The sequence below is a fragment of the Orycteropus afer genome, unplaced genomic scaffold, assembly GCF_000298275.1.
Source record: "Orycteropus afer afer isolate SDZICR_OR568_19922 unplaced genomic scaffold, OryAfe1.0 scaffold00013, whole genome shotgun sequence".
Taxonomy (NCBI): Eukaryota; Metazoa; Chordata; class Mammalia; order Tubulidentata; family Orycteropodidae; genus Orycteropus; species Orycteropus afer.
In genome coordinates this window covers 9,795,738-9,819,409 of record NW_006921600.1, presented here as the reverse complement: position 1 = coordinate 9,819,409, position 23,672 = coordinate 9,795,738, and the positions used below count along the sequence as shown (strand labels likewise).

The following is a 23,672-nucleotide window of genomic DNA, read 5'->3' as shown; positions in this document are numbered from 1 at the left end:
CCTTTGAAAGCTTCTGCTCAGCTTGTTTATTTCTTCATTTCTTCCATACATTAGCTACTCTCCATTCAAGGGCAAGTTTTAGAGTCTCTTCTGACATCCATGTTGATCTTTTCTTCCTTCCTGTCTTTTTAATGACTGTTTGCTTTTTATGTATGAAGTTCTTGATACCATCCTATAACTCATCAGGTCATTGGTGTTCAGTGTGTCAAATCTGTTCTTCAGATGGTCTTTAAAATCAGGTGGGAACTAATCAAGGTTGTACTAACTGGATTTGTTTTAATTTTGTTCAGCTTTAACTAGAACTTGCATATGAGCAATTGATGGTCTATTCCACAGTTAGCTTAAGGCCTTCATTTGACTGATGGTATTGAGATTCTCTATTGCCTCTTTGCACAGATATAATTGATCTGATTCCTATGTATTCCATCTGATGAGGTCCACATATATAGCCTCCATTTATGTTGTTGTAAAAGGTATTTGCAATGACTAAGTCATTGATCTTACAAAATGCTATCATGCAATCTCCAGTGTCATTTCTATCACCAAGGCCATATTTTATAACTACTATGATTCATCTTTGTTTCCAACTTTCGCATTCTAGTAGCCAGTAATAATCAGTATCTCTCTCTTTTTTTGTGTGTTTTTTTTTGGGGGGGCCATAATCTTGGGGGTTCCACCAGTTTCTATCCAACCAGTAATTATGGTCATTTTTGTGTTTGTGAATTTTGTTTCACATTTTTCCTCCCACTCTATCCAGTATCTACCATTTTGATCCCTTTAGAGTGGTTGGCATTGGTAGCCAGGCACCATGTAGTTCTTCTGGTCTTGGAGTCATGAAGGCTGAGGTCCTCGTGGTGTATCTTATCCTTGGATGAATTGTTTCCAGATGTCTTTGATTTTCTTCACTCTTCTTTGCTTCACATGAGGGGAGACCAATAGTTGCATATTAGATGGCTGCTCAAAAGCTTTTAAAACCCCAGTTACTACTCACCAAAGTAGGTTATAGAATAAGATTTTTATGTACTATATTGTGCCAATTGAACATGATGTCCCCCAAGACTATGGTCCTGAGTCTGCAGGCCTGGTGTTTCTCTCTGTCAAGGTCTTTGGTGGTCTCTGAGAAGTTACTCCCACTCTGTCTAATAATTAGTACATCTTAAGTGCATTTTTCATCAATTTCAGGCTGTAGAAATTAGTAAAAATCTTCAATTTCTTTGATTTTAGCTTTAATGGTTGGAGCATTGTTTTGGTTACCTAGTGCTGCTCTGACAGGAATATACCACATATGTAATGGCTTGAACAACCAGGAGTTTATTCTCTTACAATTTTGGAGGCTTTAAGTCCGAGTTCAAAGGCCCAGGCTCTAGGGACTGGGTGAAAGCCCCTCAACCTTGGGTTTCAGCTTTATCTCCTGCTCCCAGCCTACTGAAGCTGGAGGCTTTTCTTCTCTCAGACAACTACTGGCTTCTGAGGCTGACAAACCCAAGGTTGACAAGTAAAAAGGCACAGTCCTGATGTTACCAAACCACATGGCAGGCCATTAATTCAGGTCCATTAAAAGTCCCAAGATCAGCAGAGCATGGCAGGCTACTGAACAACAACTCGACTACAGGCAGGGTTCATGAATGCCATAAGCTAGAGACCATTCCCAGAGATGCTTCTTATATACAGGAAGCAGACCATAGCCCTAAGGCAGCTACTCAGCTGCTCACAGTAGATTCCACCATGGAGTTGATTACCAGTGTCATCATGGGGAATAACTACCACCAGCTGCCCAGCCATTCAACCAGGCCCAGCCAAGTTGACATACAACCTTAACTACCACAAGCATAAATTTGAATGAAGTGTATTAACTGGTCTTCCTTGTAGGCATATGGATATTATTCCTGTCACTGACAGCATTGTCCTTAAGTAGAGATCTTGAAATGTTCCTTTTGATGATGAATACAATGCTATTCTTCTTCAATTTGTCATTCCTGGTGTAGTAGGCCACTATCATAGAGGGATGTAAGATAAAAATAAAAATTCTCTCCCCCGTTCACTTGATTTCCCATACTACTCCCCAGACTCTTTAAACAGTTTATTTTGTATTTTCCATAATTTTCATCTGCATATAAACATACTCTACCTGTCTGTTTTTCTTAAAGAGAGAAATAGGTGTATTATTGTGTTCTCCAACTTAATTTTTTTCTGATCTAAGCAGTGTAATTTGGATACCTTTCCTTATCAGTACATATAGGTCTACATGAAGAGAGACAGTGTAACGTAGTAATTAAGAAAATTGATTTTGGAGCCAGTCTGCAGAGTAAGTGAGATGATATATGTAAAGCACTTATAGTATTGACTGGTACATGGTAAGCACTATGTAAGTATTTATAAATATTACTGTTAGCTTTTTTCTTAATATATAAAAGTATTTGTACAGGATTGAACATAATTTATTTAATTACTTGGCCTAATTGATGTTTAAATTGTTTCCAATACTTGGATATGTGTATATATCTTTTTACTTTCATTTTGTTTTATTTTTTGAGAATTATTTTTCAGACAGATTTCTTGAAGTGGAATTGCTGTATCAAAAGATCATCTTGATTATTGCTCCAGCAGTATTATACATACATAGTAAATTTAAGTCCCATATCTGACTAGTAAGGGCAGTGGTGTCTCACTTTCCTTGGAGGAAACCTGGGTTCAATTCTTGGTCAGTGCATGTCATATGTAGCCACCACTGTTCCTCAGCAAGGCTTGTATGTTGCTATGATATTGAATAGGTTTCAGCAGAGCTTCCAGACTAAGAAAGACTAGGAAGAAAGACCTGCCAGTTTGCTTCCAAAAATTAACCCATGAAAACCTGTCACAGCCATCACATCTGCAGCTGATCAGGGGTTGGTGCAGGACTGGGCAGTGTTTTGTTCCATTGTGCATGGGGTTGCCTTGAGGTGGGAGGAGTGACTCTGGCTGCTGATAACAACAAAAATTCTGACCAAGGAAATTAACAAATTGGCTTTGTAATCTTATAGAAAGCCAGTGAATTAAAATCTGATGAGAGATAAAGACATTTTTATTAATCATTATGAATTGCAGTTTTCATAGCTTAAAATGGGTCCAATATTTGCAGTTTTACATTATTCAATAGGAGCTCTGGTAGCATAGTGCCTAAGGCACTTGACTGCTAACCAGAAGGCTGGCGGTTCAAACCCACCAGCCACTTCTCGGAAGGAAGATGGGGCAATCTACTTCTGTAGTGATACTGCCTTGGAAACCCAAGGAGGGGTCGCTCACTATGAGTCTAGTCTGACTTGATGGCACATAACAACAACAACAACAACACATTATTCAACACAGCTTAGAAGGGTGTCATTTATATTCTTAAAGTTTAAAAACTATAAATATTTAAAATCTTTAATATTTATGGCTTGAGATTTAGCAATAATAGTTTTTTTTTAAGGTAAATATTATTGTTAAAGATTACAGCAATAATGCTGACATTTGTGTAAACTTGTCTATTAGGCCTGATCTTAACTCTGTAAGACATAAAATCTCATCCAGATTTTGTGGGTGAGAAACTCCAGTGGGAATAACACAATGTATTTTGTATGTAGTACGATTTTTCATGATTTTTACTTTGAAAAAATATTTGATAAGACAAAAATTTTGTTTATGTAGGTACATATTGAGCATCCATTTTAACTTGGTACCCAACAAAAAATGGGAAAGAGCTAAAAGAGTTTTTTTCCCTTGAAAGTGCAGAGTTTTTGGAATTCATAGTAGGATATTTATTTAGGCTAGGAATGAACTCCATAAAGAAAGTGCTAGGAATCTCATTTAATTTTTATTTAATGATAAAAAGAATGAAAAGGTGTAATTTTAGATTGATCAAATTGATAAACTTGATAATATCCAGAGTAGGCAAGGTGCTGTGAACATGGCCCTGTTACACTTGGCTTATAGGAGTGGATTCTGGTACAGCCTTTCTGTAAAACAATTTGAGGACATATACCAGAAGTGTTGGAAGTGTTCATGAATGTTTAGGTACTTTCATTTCTGAGATTCTGTCCTAATGACATAATCAGGAATATCAGATATTTGTATGCAGAAGTATTTATTATTTTAACTCTAATAATACAAGACTGGAAACAACTAAAATGTCCAACAATAGAGGAACATTTAAATACACCATATCTATCACACGGATATGCTCTATAGACATTCAAGTTCATATTCTTATACAAATTAGAAAACGTTCATGCTGTGATGTTAATTGTGAATAAAAAGCCTGAAACTGTTTATATTAGGTGGTGGCATTATGGGTGACATGCACACTCTGAATTTTTGCTGTTTTCCTTGCATTTTCTAAAATTTTTACTATAAACCCATATGTTTTAAAATAGAAAATAAAACTCCCAAAACATGACATTAATAGTACTTAATTAATAGTACATTTCCTTGAAAGGTTTGTAACATTTTTACAAAGATGTCATGGCTTTATAATTCAATTTAATTAATATATTTTTAATACCTATCATTTCATATGCTAGAGGGAATCTCCTGCGTATAGTTGTTAAGCCCCTGCAGTCTGGTAAAGGAGATAGCAAAAACATAAAAATAATATTAATATACAATAGATTGTTGTGAATGTCATCAGAGGGAAAAAGTGATATAGAAGATTCAGAGAAAATAGGAATTTTATCCAGTGAGGGATACAGAAAATAACAATTCTGAAGGATCATCAAGCATAGATTTGATTTTTTGATAAGCAGGTATTGAGGAAACAAGTAGTAAAGAAAATTCTTAAGTGGAGACTGTAGTATGAGGAAAAGCCTAGTATCGGTGATATGAAGGAAAATCTAATTCAGATGAATAATGTGATGAGTAGGGGAGAGGACCAAATCATGGGTTATTTCTGTATTACCAAGGGATTCAAATGCCTATTTGGAGTTGGTATTTTATTCAGTGGGTAGAGGGAATTTACTGTAGATTTTTGAATGGAGAAATGACATAAAAAGTGCTATTTACATAAATGAAATGATAAGAAGGAAGAATAACTGGGCAACAATTAGTAGAATAGCATGACACAAGATGGACTTCAAGTAGAGATCTAGTTGGAGCCCTAGCATGACTGTAAGGAGTACTGGGTAGCTAAAAGAATTAAGTGAAGATAATAACTTGGAGAAATATTATGGGTAGATCCTTTAGGACTTAGAAACTTCTCCAGTTTTAGGATACAAAAAGGTGAAAAAATATTCCAAGTTTGGTCCAAAGACAGAGTTGGTGCCAGAGTATCTCAGAAGTAAGAAAGAGGAAGTGATTTTGAGGGCAAAAATTAACACCATAAGGACACTGAATTTTAGATATCAGCATCTCATCTATGTGGAATTGGCCTAAGAATGAGTGAAGCTTTTCTTAGAACTTTATTAGGTATGGTTTCTTGCTGATCACAGTGCTTTTTAGCTGCAGATACTGTGTGCTATGAAATGAATGACACATCTCATCTGATGGTTACCATCTGATTTAATAAGCATTGACTGAAGGCCTGTTGTGTCCTGGACATTGCATGTTGTTGTTGGCTGATGTTGAGTTGATTTTTGACTCATAATCATCCTATGTGACATAGTAGAACTGTCCTGTCATGTTTTCTATGCTGTAATCTTCATAGAGTAGACTGCCAGTTCTTTCTCCCAAGAAGCCACTGAATGGGTTTGAACCACTGACCTTTTAGTTAGCAGCCAAGTGCCTAGACACTGTCTAAAGCTAAAATCATTGCCATTTAGTCAATTCCAACTCACAGTGACGTTAAACGACAGAGTAGAACTGCCCCATAGGGTTTCCAAGGCTGTAGTCTTTACAGAAGCAGACTGCTTCATCTGTCTCCCACAGAGCAGCTGGTGGGTTCAAACTGCTGACCTTTTGGTTAGCAGCCAAGCATTTAACCACTGCACTACCAGGGCTCCTATGGACACTGTTTACAGTGGATATACAAAGAAGAAAAAGACTTAGTCCTATCCTTAAAGTAGTTATAATGTAGGAGAAATTGAAAATGACATGTCTTTTTCATTTGGATTGCAGTCAAGAGTGCTTATTTCCAGTTGAGGCATTATTGTTAGTGCCATAATATGAATATTTGGGATATGATTATTTAGAGAGGAAAGTGGTTATTATCAAAAGACTAAAAGAGATGGCATCGGTACGTAGCTCCTTTTGTGATTAATGCATTTCTAAGTCTTTTATTAATCCTTCAGCTTTAGTTTGACTCTGGGGAAATAATCCAAAGAGGACAGAAAGCATTAGCTAAGAAAAAATGAGAGGGAAAGTTAAAAACCATAGTGTCCTATTTTCCAAATGGGAAGATTTCTAACCTAATCACTGGAAGAAAGAGATGTAGGAGAATCCTAGGATTAATATTATGACATTTGCCCTTTATTGAGCATTTATTCTCTGCTAGAGACAGTACCAGGCACTTTATGTAATTATTGAATTTCTCTACATTTTTACTTTGAGGTGAAATGGGAAGTAGAAAAAAGTATTTTGAATGTTTCCATTGACTTTTTCATGCATACAGAAGACTGTCAATGATTATTTTCCTTAAGATTTAGCTGCCTTTTACATTTGATGCTAAATAATGATATTTAAAAATGTGCTGGAAAATTTGCCTGCTCCAAATCAGTAGAAGGATTTATTTATTAGTAACACATTTCTGGAGGCTACAATTATATCTTAATAAAGCATGTTTCCTCAGTTACTGTTTTTAAGATTTCTCTATCATATTTTCATAATACTGTTTATAGTCAGTAGGTTTCTGATACTTATAATAGTTTATTTATTTGAAGATTTTAATGGTTGAGAAGGGCTTGAGATTTTGAACCAAAACAAAATAAAAATATGGTAAATATGGCAAAATAACTACATAACAAGTACTGCTGGTAAAATATGGATTATGTATGTACGTTGATTTCTATTATTTTAGTTTTTATAGGTTTCTGATATATATTATGAGAAGCTTTGATGGTGTAGTAGTTAAGACATTGGGCTGCTAACCCTCCAGCCTCTCTGTGGGAGAAAGATAAGGCGATCTCCTTCTGTAAAGATTTACAGCCTTGGAAACCCAGTGGGGGTTGCTGTAAGTTGGAGTGAACTCAATGGCAGTGAGCTTTTTTTGTTTTTTTCCTTGAGATATATGTTACAATAGTTTGCCTTGTTAAAGGGCTTTCCTTGGTTTTACACAGCACGTGATGAGCGTGAAGAAAGAAAAGGGGAAATGTATTATTAATGGCATTTATAAAGGCATAAGATTATATACCAGATGCCATACCCTCCTTCAGTCCTCAGTGGACATTTTCAAATTGAATAATATTGCTGATTTTTTCCCACTATCATATAAATTTTAAGCAGCACTTATTTATGTATTTCCACTTGACTGAGGGCCATGCTTGAAAAAATTATTACATAAACAGATCAGAATATAGTCAAATGTTTCTACAGCTAGATTATATTTAACTTTAAAGCAGAATCTTAGTTGTGAGAATACATATTACCATTTGTTATAACTAATTTCCCTTTAAATGAAGAAATAGGTTGTCATTTAAAAAGTAATTAATCGCAGGAGATATGATTGAACCCATACTCACCAGTTAGCAATTACTAAAAAAGGGATTTAATAAATATCCTTTTCTTACAGCACACTTGGTGTTAATGTTTATCATTTTCCTGGTTTTGATTGATGATTAAAATACTTCTTGCTTTTCTAATGACAAAAATATGTAACCATTACTTTTGGGATCTTAAGTTGTTTTTTTCTTTTTCGTACATGTTCACAGGTGGCAAACTCTGGTCCTATATCAGTAAGTTTCTAAACCGCAGTCCTGAAGAAAGCTTTGATATCCAAGAAGTGAGAACATCTACACTTACTAAAGTTCACCTGCAACAGCCGATTTCTAGTCCTCAGGACAGCAGCAGTTTTGAATCCAGAGGAAGTGATGGTGGAAGCATGCTTAAAGTTCTGCCTTTGAAGACGAGTCTTACTCCAAGCTCTCAAGATGATAGCAACCAGGAAGATGATGGCCAGGATAGCTCTCCAAAATGGCTAGACTCTGGTTCAAGTTCAGAAGAAGAATGCACTACTAGTTACCTAACATTATGCAATGAATATGGGCAAGAAAAGATTGAACCAGGATCTTTAAATGAGGAGCCCTTTATGAAAACTGAAGATGCCAAAGCTATTAAATGTTTCCCAGCACCTCTTGCTGCTGACTATGACGGCCACAGCACACAGCTGATATCTCATGATCCAAAGTTCTTCCCTGAAGATGATACCCCAGAAGCAGTTAGTTCTCTAGGACCATCTGATTCCCTCAGTAGATCTAAAAACAGCCCCATGGAATTCTTTCGGATAGACAGTAAGGATAGCACTAGTGAACTCTTGGGACTTGATTTTGGAGAAAAATTGTATAGCCTAAAATCAGAACCTTTGAAACCATTTTTCACTCTTCCAGATGGAGACAACACTTCCAGGAGTTTTAAAACTGGTGAGAGCAAGGTAGAGTTTCAAGCTCATGACACCATTAGCCGGGGCTCCAATGACTCAGTTCCAGTTATTTCTTTTAAAGATGCTGCTCTTGATGACGTCAGTGGTACTGATGAAGGAAGGCCCGATCTTCTTGTCAATCTTCCTGGTGAACTGGAGCCAACAAAAGAAGCTGCGGCAGTGGGCCCTACAAAGTTTATACAGGCTAATACAGGCATTATAGAAAATAAACTGTTGGAAGCCCCTGATGTTTTATGCCTCAGGCTTAGTACTGAACAATGCCAACCACATGTAGAAAGAGACACAGAGGAACTGAGTGATCCCCATAGGCCCAAATCCCACAGTATGACAGAGAAACACTATGCACAGGAGGATCTTGAGGTGTTATTTATAGCTGCTGTGGAACACGGTTGTTCAGGAGACAGATCTTTGTTGCACAGCTCAGATCCTGAGTTTCAAGGACTGGAAGTGATTGGGTCAGCACTAACTGCAAACAACACAGAAGAAAGCTTATTCCATATATCTACCCCACTGTCAGGTGCTAATAACTATAGTACAAACACAGACACTTTAAAAACAGAAGAAGTATTGCTGTTTACAGATCAAGCTGGTGATTTGACTAAAGAGGAGCCAACTTCTTTATTCCAGAGAGACTCTGAGACCAAGGGAGAGAGTGGGTTGGCCCTAGAAGGAGACAAGGAAATACATCAGATTTTTGAGGACCTTGATAAAAAATTAGCACTCAGCTCCAGGTTTTACATCCCAGAGGACTGCATTCAAAGATGGGCAGCTGAAATGGTGGTAGCCCTTGATGCTTTACATAGAGAGGGGATTGTGTGCCGTGATTTGAACCCAAACAACATCTTATTGAATGATAGAGGTCAGGAACTTTTGCAAATGCATTTCTTTTTATTCGCTGTTGCTTCCAATTAACTGAGTAGGCGTTTTATCTTGTAATTAGTATCTTCATTTCCTGTCTAGAGCTTCATTATCAGTGCAGCAAATTCACCCCCAGTAATAGCTTCTAGTACTTAATGATGCCATTATTCTTAATGATACTGTTTTTAGCTACAAAAGGAGTAATTACAGTTCACTTCTGCAGAAAATGGAAGAGAAAAATGTTTTGATTTCTCCTGTCGTTTTGTTTTTAGGACACATTCAGCTAACGTATTTTAGCAGGTGGAATGAGGTTGAAGATTCCTGTGACAGCGATGCCATAGAGAGAATGTACTGTGCCCCAGGTTAGAGCAATCTCCTAAAATGTTTCACTTGAAAAAGTAGTTTGGCAGCTCTCACTTCTTTGTAGAAGTTGTGTTTTTTACTAGCTACTACATGTGAGTTGGGTTTATGGCTAAAACCATTATATAATCCATAAATATATATGTGTCTGTAGATGTATATGTGTGTACACAACACACACACACATATTTCTGTTTTTGTTAAATGAGTTTATATTTCCCTTAAAACTGGCAATGAATTCTGTCTTAGAAATATCTTAACTTCTTAGTGTTTAGAAAGACATTTAAACACCTTGAACCTCTTTAAATGATTGATTGTTATAGAGATGTGAGTGGTGGCTTACTAAAAGGGAAAACTTGCCAAGGTTAAAAATGCAGAATTTTTTTTTTTAAATGCAGTATTTGTGACTTCAGTGACAAGAAAAGTTGAGGAAGCATGCTGTTGTTTTAAGACCACCGGTTTAGCCAACTGCTTGACACCACAGGTTTCTCTTGCCTTTACTGTGTTGTCTTGCCTTGTCTTCTTTTCTTTTAGATTAGATATTTATTTCTGGCTGTGTTATCTTCTTTGTTAGTGATTATAGGTAGCTTAAGCATATGAATTGGATTTGAATTAGTTTCTTTTCTATAATCAGTGCAGATGGGACTATATTTAAATCCAAAGTTCCTTCATCTTTTGCCTAGCATGCGCCCTCTTTGGATGGCCAAAGTTACTTCATTCTTCACCCCACTGGCCTTCAAAGGAGGCTCAAGCTGATTATGTTGACATGGTAGGCTTATTTGTTAATTGATACAGTTTTTAATTCTGACTATCTAACCAGCATAGTAAAGCAAGGATGGTGAGACTTCACCTCATGTAGTTTGGACATGTCATCAGCAGGGACCAGTCCTTGGAGAAGGACATCATGCCTGGTAACGTAGAGGATCAGAGAAAAACAGGAAGACCCTCAGCGAGATGGATCGACTCAGTGGCTACAACAGTGGGCTTAAATGTAGCAGTGATTGTGAGGATGGAGCAGGACTGGGCAGTGTTTTGTTCTGTTGCACGTGGGGTCACTATGAGTCAGAGCCAACTTGATGGCACCTAGCAGCAGCATCTAACCAGCATATTACTGACACTAACATTGTTCCCTTTCGTCATGGGAAGTGATTGTAATTATGACTGAAAGACTGGTATAGTTTTTAGCTACAGCCTTAATTTTTACAAATTATTTCTATATTAGGGAACAACAAAGTTTTTAAACCTGCAAAGCAGATATCCTAAACCTTTCTGAAAATAAGTATTTGGATTTTCATCTTTCTGTTATATTCTTTCTTTCCCTCATCTTCTCCTTTTCTCAAATTAAGACTGCTAGATTTTTTTTCTTCTTGAGTGCAATAGAGCATGCCTACATTTTTGTCTCTCTCAAATAGGCAATATGATGCTTTTTTTTTAAACCTTATTAGTATGATTTAATGGGAAAAATTTTCATAGTGAAGTCACTATTATAGTTTTCTACTTTAATTTTCACAGATTACTCCCCCACACTTTTATCATTTGATAAGAAATAACATTTTGGGTACCAAATGTACATCAATACTTGTTAATATATAATATATAATATATAATGTTAATATAATGAATTTAAGGTTTTTGATCAGAATTAAATTTGGGAGTTCTTTTGAGTGACACCTGCACAACAAAATCGAATGTATAATGTTGTATTTTTATTGTAACTTCCTTACTGAAAACTATCTGTAAGGTGATACTTTGACATTCTCACAGATTATTTTTCTTCAGTTTAAAGCAGTCATGTTTACTTTAGCATCCATAGCATGTTGCCATATAAGACTTTTAATATATTTGGAACAAAAGCATACAGACACGTATTTTCAGTTTTGTGTACTTGAATAATGAATTTAATATAAACCAATTTCCAACTTCCAATTTTTATGCCTTTTCCTGAAATCACAATTCTCATCGTTGACCAGCAGGTGGCAGTCTACCATTAATGGATTTTTGCTATCATCTTTGAGGTTGTCCTTCACTAACATTTGATGAAAGCTGTAATATGAAGAAGGGCTTTGTTGTAATTATTTGCATAAACGAATTGTACTTTCAAGCTTTGTGAGTTACAAAAGTGTTATAGTATTATGGCATGCATTGAAAAATGTGGAAAGTCCCTTCATTCCTTGGGCATATGAATTTATTTTGTCAATAGAATAAAACAAAACCAGTGATGTCCTTAACTGAGAAGTAATGCTAATGTTCTAGTTTAGATAATCTCATAAGGTGGAGTGTTACAGACCTCAGTGAAGTCTACTACACTGCCCACCCTCACCCTGCTGCCTGTAATGCAAGGATTTGGAACAAACAACTCTAAATTACTATTTATCTGAAAACTGAATAGTGGTACTACTGATAAAAACTACAAGTAGGCTTTTCTCCTCTTTTCAAAGAGGATGAGCAGTGATAATATGCTAATATTTCAATGCTTAAAAATCACAAATCAATTCATGGGAACATGGAGTACTTAGCTATCTTTTAATCTACTCTTAGAAACATTAAGAGGCTGAAGTAATTACCCTCTCCCCCCACCCACCCCACTTCCTGTCAGCTTCCTCACTCTAACCTTAATATTATTGTAAGTAACTTTAAAGCATGTTAAGCAGCTGATGTTTGGTTAGAAAGTAAAGTTGTCACAAGATTATGATGAGAATGATTCACTTCTGTTTAAACAGCATGCAACCTCTACCCCTACCACTCCACCCTCCTGGGAATCCTTATCATATATTTGTCCTAAAAACATTATCCACCTGCCCTGTACTTTACAGTATCAGCAATGTATCTTTTTATCTTGTGGTTGATGTGCCTTTATATTTTGAGAAAAAATTTCCAGTAACAGCTTCGATTTACATGGACAGAAACTTGAGAAAATGCCAAACTAGCAGGGGGGCCATTATTCTGCTCTATAAATAAGTTTAAAAAAGAAAACACACACACATACACAGAGAGAGAGAGAGAGAGAGAGAGAAACCTGTGAATCAACATGTTTTGGTCTAATTGAGGGGAAAAGCAAGAAAGATAAATTTTGAAATGCAAATGATCACCTTCTGTTATTTATGTATAGTTTCTGCCAATTTTGTGATCTTAGATTTTTAAAAGTCATAGTCATTTCAACAACATATACTACCAAGGATGTCTAAATATTCACAAGTTTCTGTACCAAAACTGAGAACTTTTTTTGAAAAGTTGCCACTTTTTTATATTCAAGAATACAGATCCAGCAACAAAAAGACAAAAAAGCATGGAGCTTTCTCTGTCTACATCTGTGAAAAAGCCAGTACATAAATGGCTGCAGCTGCAGGTCCATCAAGAGGGTCTTGAGAATACGAATTCACTGATCAAACCCAGCCCTGTTTTCAAAGTAGAAACCATTCCTTTTAGGTTCACTTTGTATCCTTAGATTATCTAGTATGATTCTCTAGAAAGGTTTTATTTTAAATAAACATCATTCATGGTAAATGGGTTCCTTTCATGCTGGAGAAACACAGAACAGAGTTCAGGATGAGAAAAAGCCAAAGTAGGAGAAGCTTGTACAGCACGACAATAGAAATAGAACACTGTCTACTTTCCCTGTGAGGAGACTTGTAGGCACTTTATTAGGAGGCTTTTAGATCCATCCTCATAACTTTTCAGTGTAGGAGATTACAGCATAAAAACTGAGGTAAATTGATTCTTCTTCTCCAGAGGACTTCTTTGTAGTTGTTCTAATTTTATTTCTATTTCTCTGTGTGTGTGTAAAATTTTTACCCAAAATATTTTATGTGTTTTATCATTGTAGTTATTAAATTATTATAATATAGAACATACTTTTTAAAATTATAGTGTTTGAACTATTCATTTTTCCAAAAGGAAAAATAAAATGTCAAGAAATTATTTTTTTTCTTAGCAGTCTTGACTCACATCATTAAAATGCTACTGGAAAATAGAACCTATGATATTAAGTATACAATACACAAATGACTGTATTTAAAAGTAAATATGCTCTAAGACCAGGGAGTGAAATTGTTTATATATTATTTTTATTAGGCTAATGTAATCAATTAATTTCCCTTTCTAGTCTTAAACAAGTGGATATGGTGTTCTATCAGGGTGTGTCCTTCACCTTTATCAAGTCACCCGCCCCCATTATGACCCTTTATAAATGCTAATAATTTACATTGATAGTTCTCATTGAATACTTTTCAGACTTGAGAATTTGTCGGTGAAAATGTGTGTAAATTGAAGAAGTCCAAGATGCTTTTCACTGCAACCCAATCTCCACGCTCCCAGATGTCAAATGACAGTTTTGCTTCCTCTCTTAGGCGATTTCACACTTGGAAACAGCTCACAGCTGATGGTGAAAAGTGAAACATAGAAAAAACATGCTGAAAACTGTCTGCAAAATTCAGTTTTAGAGCATGACATTTATTTACTATCACCCCTCGCTCTCCTAGCCTGACTTTATCAAATAATCCACGAATATACTTTTTGGAGGGTTGTTTTCCTTTTCTTCTCCATAAACATGCTTTATACTTGATTTGTTTGTTTTAGAGTATGGTCGTCTATGTACTAGTTATGTGTTTGATAATTGGAACTAGGACTCAGACCACGATGGTTTAAAGTATCATGAGGCTGTCACAAATTTAAGATACAGAATATTTAAATGGAATTACCAAACATGGGCCAGTCAATAATTCATTGTGTAACTTTGGGCAAGTTATTTAAGACTTTCTAGGCTTTAGTTTACCAGTAGTAATGTAGATTTGTTGAGTATAAATAGAATCACAGATGTCAAATTATCTAACATCCTTCTTACACAAAATTGAGGCATAGTTCAAGTTTACCTTCTTAAGGCAAGAATTTTTTTTTTTTTTTTTTTGCTAACTATAAATACTGGTTTTCCATTTAACATTAGTAGGTTAAAAGAATTATTATTACCCAAACTTTGGTGATTTCTCTAAGTATGTATTTTTATTTACTTACAGAGTTTGTGTATAAAGTATATTATGTGGAAATGAGGAATTTATGGAAAGTATTTTCTTTTAAGGGAGAGAAGCCAAGACAACTTTTGAGTAGAATGAAAATGAAATGCTAAAATTCTTTGTAAACAAAATTCTTGAAAGAAGAAAGAAGTATTTGGGTCTGAGAATTTACGTGTCCTGGGTAATTTCACCAAGCATGAGGAATTTGGTTTTAGGAATATGAACTTGATAGACAAAGCAAAATAACATAGATATATATTTTTAAAAACTAATCATAAAATCAGGAAATAGGGCTATAACCCTGATGTAGTGTGTTTCTTTCTTTTTTTAAAAAAAGAGGAAGAAGAAAATGGCAGCAGGGTGCTTTAGAAATAATTTAAGAGTGAAAAATATTTGTGATTAATATTTAAATATTGTTTTAAACAATAGCTATTTTGTTTATCCTTACACAAAACTTAAACAGTAGCTCTTATGTACATAGTAGATGTTTTCCTTGAATGTTTAACAGGTACTTTTAATCCTTTGCCTTTAGTTCTTACTGTCATAAAAACCGAATCCGGTTGTTCTTCAGGAAAACTAGTCCATTTTCAGGTTTGCCAGAGTGAAAATGAGTATAGAGCCTTACTGTTGTGGTTGTTAGTTGCCATCAAGTTGATTCTGACTCATAGTGACCCCACGTGTGCAGAGTAGAACTACTCCACACGGTTTTCAAGGCTGTGAACTTTTGGAAGCAGATTGCCAGGGTTTACTTCCAAGGTGCCTCTGGGTGGGTTTGAATCTCCAGCTTTTCAGTTAGTTGTCCAGCACTTAACCATTCGCACCACTTAGGGGTTCCTTAGAGCCTTATTAGGATATACAAAAAAGAATCTCAGTTCACCTTAAGTCATATGTTGTTCAGGTCACTTTAGGACAATTTGAGGGACTGGAGCCCTGGGATCCATCCTTAGACAGGATGTGTCCTGGAGCCCACACATCCCATAAGATAGGCCAGCCACCATCACCTCTAGGTTAAGTCCTCTTCATACTGAAACAGAACTCATTCTTAAATCTTATGTCTCTTATCATGCCAGATGTGATTCATCTCTAGTCAGGGTAATACCAAAGAGTTTAGTCCCTACTATTTGGACCTTAGTGATTGACACATTAACATATCTCAAAAAGGAGAAATTCTCCACTCACCCTTATAAAGCAGAGAATTTATCAGGGTGAGTGCATTGATAATATTTTCTTACAGAAGTGGTAAAATACAGTATCTCTTTACATATTGGAATACTACCTGGTATTTGTGAGGGATGCAGGGGGTGGAAAGGATTGACCACAACCTGTCCCATTGCCGTCGAGTTGATTCTGACTCATAACAACTTTATATGATGGAGTAGAACTGCCCCATAGCCATTTCCAAGGCTGTGATCTTTACAGGAGCAGACTGCCAGGGCTTTTCTTCCACAGAGCCTCGGGGTAGACTTAAACCAACAGTTTTTCAGTTAGCAGGCAGGCTCTTAACCACTTGGTCACCAGGGCTTCTGTGACTGACCATAAGCCTAGTTTTTTAAAGAGAAGTTTTTTTAACCTCTTATTTCTCTAAATTATTTTTTGAAAAGCTCTAGAGCACATTTCTTTTCCAGGAACAAACCGTGGGAGTACATCTTAAGTTTTAAGTCATAGCTTCAGTGTAATGCTTCCTATTTTTCATGTCTAAATGGATTTTTGGCAGCAATTTCATTCATTGGCTTCATCACCACATTATTGTAAAAAAGAAAATGAACTGTCTTCTGCCTCTGATAATTTAACAAAGACGGTATAATGTTGAGTCTTAAACATTATGCACCCAAGCAGTTGGCTGGCTAGCTCCTTTGACCAAATCATCAGTTTCTCTACCCTGTAAAATCTTGCCCATTTGAATCTTCATAAAATAACTAAGGCTTACTCCTTCTAAGCGATTATTCACAAATAACGTCCTTCAAATAAATGTTTGAAAAGGCTAGGTTTTAAAAAATGAATGATGATAAAGCAAATAGAATTCATGAACTCCTTTCACATCAGCGCACGGAGCTGTGTCTGCTGAACACGGCAGCAGAGCAGTAGAGAGCGAGAACTACGCCTGTCATTTTCACAATTTTCAGTTAGCATTTTTCTCATCAATCAACTTTAATGGCTTTGGTTGGGTAACACTGTGACACCCGATGGCTATTCAGAATGGAGTTGTTGTGATATGATCAATGGAAAATGGGGCATGCTCTTGGTTTTTCCTGTTAGAAATGTAGAGTGAGAGAGTAAGCAAGATTGTACAGAGCTCAGAATTATAATCAGTCAACCAGAAGTCATATGGTAGTTACCCAGTTTCTTATTTCATCTCACAAAGAAATGGTGTAGTAATGATTCTTATAAACTCACTTGAACAAGTCATTTTTTGGCTATGGAATGTTGCAGCAAGTTAAATCAAGGATTTTTGACCCAACTTGTGCAGATAATTGCAGGAAAGCTCAGAAAGTGGTTGCCAGGTCATTGTGACTATAGGAAATTCAGAGCTGGGTAATGGGGGAAAAGAATAATTAAGTGTTTTGTCAAGCTTAGCCTGAATTACGTGCATATAGTCTGTATTTACGGCTAGTTCTCCACAATACAGTAGACCCAGGGTTTCAGGTAACTGGCAGAATTAATAGTGTGGTGGAGGCAGGAAACAAGGCTAGAGACTGAGATGAGCCAAGACAGCAAGTGTGTGAAACGCGAGGCAGCGTCACACTGCCTTCTTGTGCTGTGTGGAGAAGAGCAGAGCCCAGCTACTGCTGCCTTTTTTCTCTGGAAAGTCCCATTCTCTTTCATTGGTCTTTGAATAATACTCCAACTAATTAGAGTAAAGTGATACCAGGAACTTTTAAACAGTTCATATGCTCCACTCCACAAATAGAACATTTGAATAATCAGTAGAAAATAATGTTTTGGGATTCAGAACTGGTAAGTGGGCAGCAGTATTTTCTGAAATAATTTCAAATAAGAAAAAAGAAACAAAATGCCCATTTTGAAAGGTTGCTGGGAAATGAAAATTCCAGGCTCTAATTAGTATATCACCTTGAGAATTAAGATCTTTTGCCTCGGGGATGTTATGAGGCCTAAGGTAAGTAAGTTTCTTCTGTCCAAATTACTCTATTTCAAATACAGGGATATCTATGAATAGTTGTAGGAGCCCTGGTGGTGCAGTGGTTAAAGCATTCAACTGCCAACCAAAAGGTCAGCTGTTCAAACCCACTACCCACTCTGAGGGAGAAAGATGTGGTAGACTGCTTCTGTAAAGATTTACAGCCTTGGAAACCCCATGACGCAGTTCTCTGTCCAGTAAGGTCGCTATGAGTCAGAATCGAGTCAATGCCAGTGTGTTTTATTTTTTGATGAACAGCTATATATACCTTCAGACTTTTAAAGTTCAAACTTTGGTTCTTTAGTTTGTAGGTATTAGAGGAATACTCCAAACCTAGGATTAAAACAAAATTTTATTCTCATAGTTGACACAGCTTTCATTTGCAACATCGTGTCTTACTGTTTCTGGAAGCTACAAAATCTGTCTGTAGCTTAAATAAGAACAAATTGGGAAATTTAGGTATAGTGATTGTCCTTCAAGGAATTTGTTTTTACTAACATTAAAAAAAAAAAATTCCTAACTGATGCTAATTATTTCACCAGACCGTCAGCCAGATATTACAGCCAGTTGTAAATTTGTGACACATTTCATGTAATTATGAGTAACCAGTACCAGTATCAATTGCCACTGAGTTGATTTCAATTTACGGTGATCCCAAAGGTTTCAAAGTAGAACTGTGCTCCATAGGGTTTTCATTGGCTTGTTTTTCTGGAGGTAGATTACCAGGCTTTTCTTCCCAGGTGCTTCTGGGTGGACTCTACCCACTAACCTTTTTAGTTAGCAGCCAAGTGCTTAACTGTTTGCACCACCTGGGGATTCCCATTATAAGTGTCGATTCTGACTCTCAGTGACCCTAGAATAGAACATAGTAACTTCCCCATAGGGATTTCTTGGCTGTAATCTTTATGGAAGCAGATTGCCATGTCTTTCTCCCACAGAGTCACTGGGTGGGTTTGAACTGCCAACCTTAACCATTGTGTCAAATTCAACAGAGGTAGAGGAAACCTTAAGTTACCTCCCAATCCTGCCTTCTTTCTGCTCCCAGGTCTTTTCAGCTCTTTCCCCTGATGTAGCAAATGTCACCTGTGCCTGAGTACAGCCTAGATCACTGCAGTCACCAACTGCATGACCTCCATTCTCATTCTCCTCTAGTCTGATCTTGATCTAGCAGTCAGAACATGTTTCAGATAATATTTTGAAGTTTCTAGCTTACAACATGGAATAGTGCAAAAGGACTTAATATAGATCTGTGTGCTCAGTGAGACTTAAAGAAAATAAATGTGAGGTCATTTTAGGGGCTTTGAATGCCTTGAATGAACGAAAACCAAAACAAACCAAACTCACTGCCATCGAGTCAATTCTGACTTGGAGTGACCGCCATTGGGTTTCTGAGGCTGTAAATCTTTGCAGAAGTAAATGGCCCATCTTCCTTTCACAGAGCAGCTGGTGGGTTTGAACCCCTGACCTTCTGGTTATCAGCCAAGTGCCTTATCTACTATGCCATCAGAGCTCCTGCCTTGAATGAAAAATGCTACAAAATATGAGATTGATATATTTATTCAACAAACATTTATTAAGTGCCTTCTGTGTTCCAGGTACTGTGCCTAGGAGCCAGAAATAATAGACATAATTGGTATAATATTGTCAGTTACTTTTGAAGATTTATATAAAAAAGAGATTACCAAAATAGAAGACATACACAATTGGTAAACTAGGACATGAATAAGCCTTTATAGGTGAATAGTTGTATTTATAGAATGGTAATTTGCTGAGCTAACACAAGGGATGCTTAGCCATCCCTCTTCCCACAGTTTAGTTCCATATATGGTTGGATACAAAAAATGGCTTTCTTCTGTGTTTCTTTCTCTTTGCTCTTTAGTCATCAGCTGTAGTGGAAGACTAATGCTAGCCCCTGCATAGAAAATCTTTATACGCAGCAAGAGCTGGTGAGAGAAATTGACTAGGATTTTGTAATTCTGGTCCCTTTGAATTAGCAACAGATGCTGCAGGAAAAGATTGTGTAGGAACACAGTACTAATGTTTCTGTGCCCTAGTTGAGACAGAATACTCATTTCAGAAGAAAGATGATGTTCTTTCCCTTGGTCCAAGTATGTCACTAGTGACATATCAGTTTTTTTTTTTTTCCTTCTTCCTTTTTTTCCTTCTGTCTAAATTAATAAATGAAGTCTGAATCCCATGGAAGAAAGTAAATAAATTCTTGACCATTTGCAACAGCAGTTTACATTTTCTTTCTGGTACTTAAAAGTGTACGTGGTGCTTCATTTTAAGGTTTATAAAGGGTAGGCTTAATTCTTATGTTTCTTACTTGCCAAAGATCTCTCTTTGATCATAAAAGTTGTTAAAGTCAAGATTTCTTACTATTTTTTTGGGAAAAAAAACTGTGTATATTGTACAATTCCAAAACCAAACCAAACTCACTGCCGTTGAATCAGATCCTACTCATAGTGACTCCCCCACTTGGGTTTCTGAGGCAGTATTACTATGGAAGTAGATTGCCCAAACTTCCTTCCAAGGAGTAGCTGGTGAGTTTGAACCACCAGTCTTGTGGTTAGCAGTCAAATACCTTAGGCACTATGCCACCAGAGTTCCTACTTGTAGAATTAGGAAACTGTGTCTTCCCAAACAATACTTACTATTGATTGTGTATTGTTTAGGGTAGTTATGAGTTGGAATTTACTCTATGGCAGTACCTTATGGGTCTGTGGGCTTAAAATTATCACATTGTTCTGCTCTTTGGGTGTAGTGCTATATTACACTATTTATATATTTCTTCCAGCATCTAAATGTTAGTTGGATTCGAGTATTACATGAACACTTTATTTGAAACAATTGCTGCATTCTCAGTGATTTTTATATGATATTTATATAACAGTTCCCCAGTTATTGTAACTTTGAGAGTGGGAAAAAATGAGGCTTCTATGATTTTATATATAAAAGAAAATAAAGGAAAGGCAAACAGTTTAGCAGGAATATTTAAATGCTTATTCTAATTGAAATAGAATTTCTCTTTTTGTAAAATTCTAAGAAAATTCAGAATTTACTGTTTCCTGTAGTATCCAAGAAGTAAGATTAACAACAGAACAGAACATACTGCCAGAGGGAGGTTGTGGAATGGGCAGGGCAGCTATATTCTTAGTGTGTGTGGAGGTAAGGGGAAGGAGGAGATGACCTGTGTGGGTCTCCCTTAGTGGAACAATTGCGAAACAGAATCAACAGGGGCGGGGGAAACCTAAGTTATCTCCCAATCCTGCCTTCTTTCTGCTCCCAGGTTTTTTCAGCTCTTTTCCCTTGATGTAGCAAATGTCACCTGTGCCCGAATAACTATAGCTTAGATCACTGCAGTCACCAACTGCGTGACCTCCATTCTCATCCTCCTCTAGGCACTGAAGGTGTCCCTTAACAAATCCATCAAAGAACTAAATGTGGAACTTCAGATTTCCTTATTTATCAAACATCTTAATAGTAATGTCTCTTGAAGAAAAGTAAATTCTGAATTTGGGGTATTGAGGGGACTACAGTTGCTTAAAATTCAAGGTGATTCATCTTTATAAGACTTTGTAGAAAGGTTGGTATTCATTTAAAGATTGAGTTTAACCCACATTTTCAAGCCTTCTCAATTGTCTATACAATTTCTAGTATAGTTAGGGCTCTCTTTGTTTTTGTATTTTTGGATCATGTCTTTGACAGATCCATGTGGTTTAAACTGTTTAGTCCTAGAAAGTAAAGGCCTATGCCTGTAGATAAGTATATGCCATGATTTCGTTAATGCTAGAATCACATGGTCTTTCTTGTCTTTTGTACTTCCTCAAGTATGAAAGTATGCTCTTTGCTTTCCCTTCACTTCCAGGACAGAGGGTAACCTGAGTTTAAGCATTCTGCTTTCTTTCTCCTTTACTTTATCAGGAATGTGGCTTGTTATAGTTACAGTTTTGGGGTCAAGTTTTAAACGCTACTGTATTTGACTATAAGGAGCCCTGGTGGCACAATGGTTAAAGTGCTTGGCTGCTAACTGAAAAGTTGGTGGTTCAAACCCACTACCCACTGCTTGGGAGAAAAGACCTGGCTATCTGCTCCTGTAAAGATTACAGCCTAGAAAACCCTGTCAGGCAGTTCTATTTTGTCCTACAGGATTGCTATGAATCAAAATCGACTCAGTGGCACAGAGCGACAACACATTTGGCTATAACATCGAGATTTAGTAGACTCTGACTAGAAAGTCTTTATGATTGTCTTGAAGACTATAAAACTTTCATTCTATGTTTTTCCAAGTCCTTGGGCACTATAGGTTACCAAGGCAGCACCATTTTTCTGAAAAATACCCTGGCTTGTAGAATGTTCTGTGAAGTGTTAAACACAAGTAAACAAAGGCAGACAAAGCACATTTTAAGTTGTCGTATCTTTATTGCTTTATTTAAACTTACTTGTTCAGTTATGAATTCTGATAATTTGAATCAGTACTATGAACCAATAAGATCCTGTACTGTAATTAGAATATCAGAGTCGATAGTTCTAGATTTTTACTCAATTGTTCCCACACATTTGAGGTCCTTAAAATTTGTTGAATTAGTTGAAATCTGATACTGCAACTGATTCCTGGGTCTCTATTACATGAAAAGATGATAATGGTTAAATTTAGTGGCAGTAATTCATTTCATTTGCCACCAAGTGTTAGTCTCTTAGAGAATGGGAAGAGTGCTGTGTACAGACAGGAGAAAAAGGAAGAAGATTGAGGAGTGCTTAATCTTAGCATCATCTCAGTCACTTATGCATAAAAGAGGGAGAAGAAGTAACGAGAAAGGCTCATGAGTGCTTTAGAAAATACTGTGTCAGGATCATAAAATTACAGATTATAAGGGGTAGGAGGAATATCAGAGGTCTCACTATCCTCGTTTTCAGGGAAGTATAGTGATTTTCCTGGCCAAACTCAGACAGTAGCATAACTAGCCCTGGCTCTTTGACTCATAGGCAGAAATGTAGAATTCTTTGATATCATCATCTCTTTTTGAGCTTTTGTGGAAATAACCTGAGAGTTTGTTTTTCTTAGGGAATAGTTTATTTTTCTTCCCAGGTAACTTTGCTTAATGCCTGCAGTACTGCTGGATTTGTGGAGAATAAAAGTACTATTTTACCCAGCCTAGAAATTGCAAATATAGAGCCCAGTGGCAGGCAGAGGGACGACATGCTCAAGAACCTACCATTATTAGATGGTTTCGGAAAATATATTTTGAAAATTGACAAAAACAGTGGCAAGAATTATCCTTTAAAATGTTTTCTAGGTTTCTAAAGTTTGGTTTTTAAATTTTAGGATGTTATATCTTTAAGGAGCTCTGGTGGTGTCATGGATAAGGCATTTGGCTGCTAACCAGAAGGTCAGTGGTTCGAACCCACCAGCTTTTCTGCAGGAAGAAGATGAGTCAGTCTACTTCTATAAAGATTCACAGCTTTGGAAACCCAGTGGGGTCACTATGAGGTGGAATCGACTAGATGGCGGTGGTTTTTATTTATTATATCTTTAAAATAGCCTTACATATTTGTTTGGTATTTCTTTACATTCTCAACTTCTGATGTGAGGTACATGTACCTGACTAGTCACCTGATGTTGGTAGTACTTATTATGTAGCTTTATATAGAAATCATTGCTCTTGGTTTATGCTTACCTTTTTTTTTTTTTAAATTGTGATTTGGGTGAAAATTTACAGAGCAAATTCACTTTCCATACAGCAGTTCACATACACTTTGTCTCATGACA

General features: G+C 36.5%; 1 protein-coding gene across 1 annotated transcript in view; it reads left to right on the top strand.

Moving 5' to 3' along the window:
• RPS6KC1 (ribosomal protein S6 kinase C1) overlaps positions 1-23,672 on the top strand; it is a 315,271-nt gene that overhangs the window by 276,316 nt on the left and 15,283 nt on the right. Inside the window, exons 11-12 of the mRNA XM_007952634.2 lie at positions 7,815-9,401; positions 9,673-9,762. Of these exons, the coding sequence (XP_007950825.1) occupies positions 7,815-9,401; positions 9,673-9,762 (1,677 nt within the window). The remainder of the gene's footprint in view (positions 1-7,814; positions 9,402-9,672; positions 9,763-23,672) is intronic.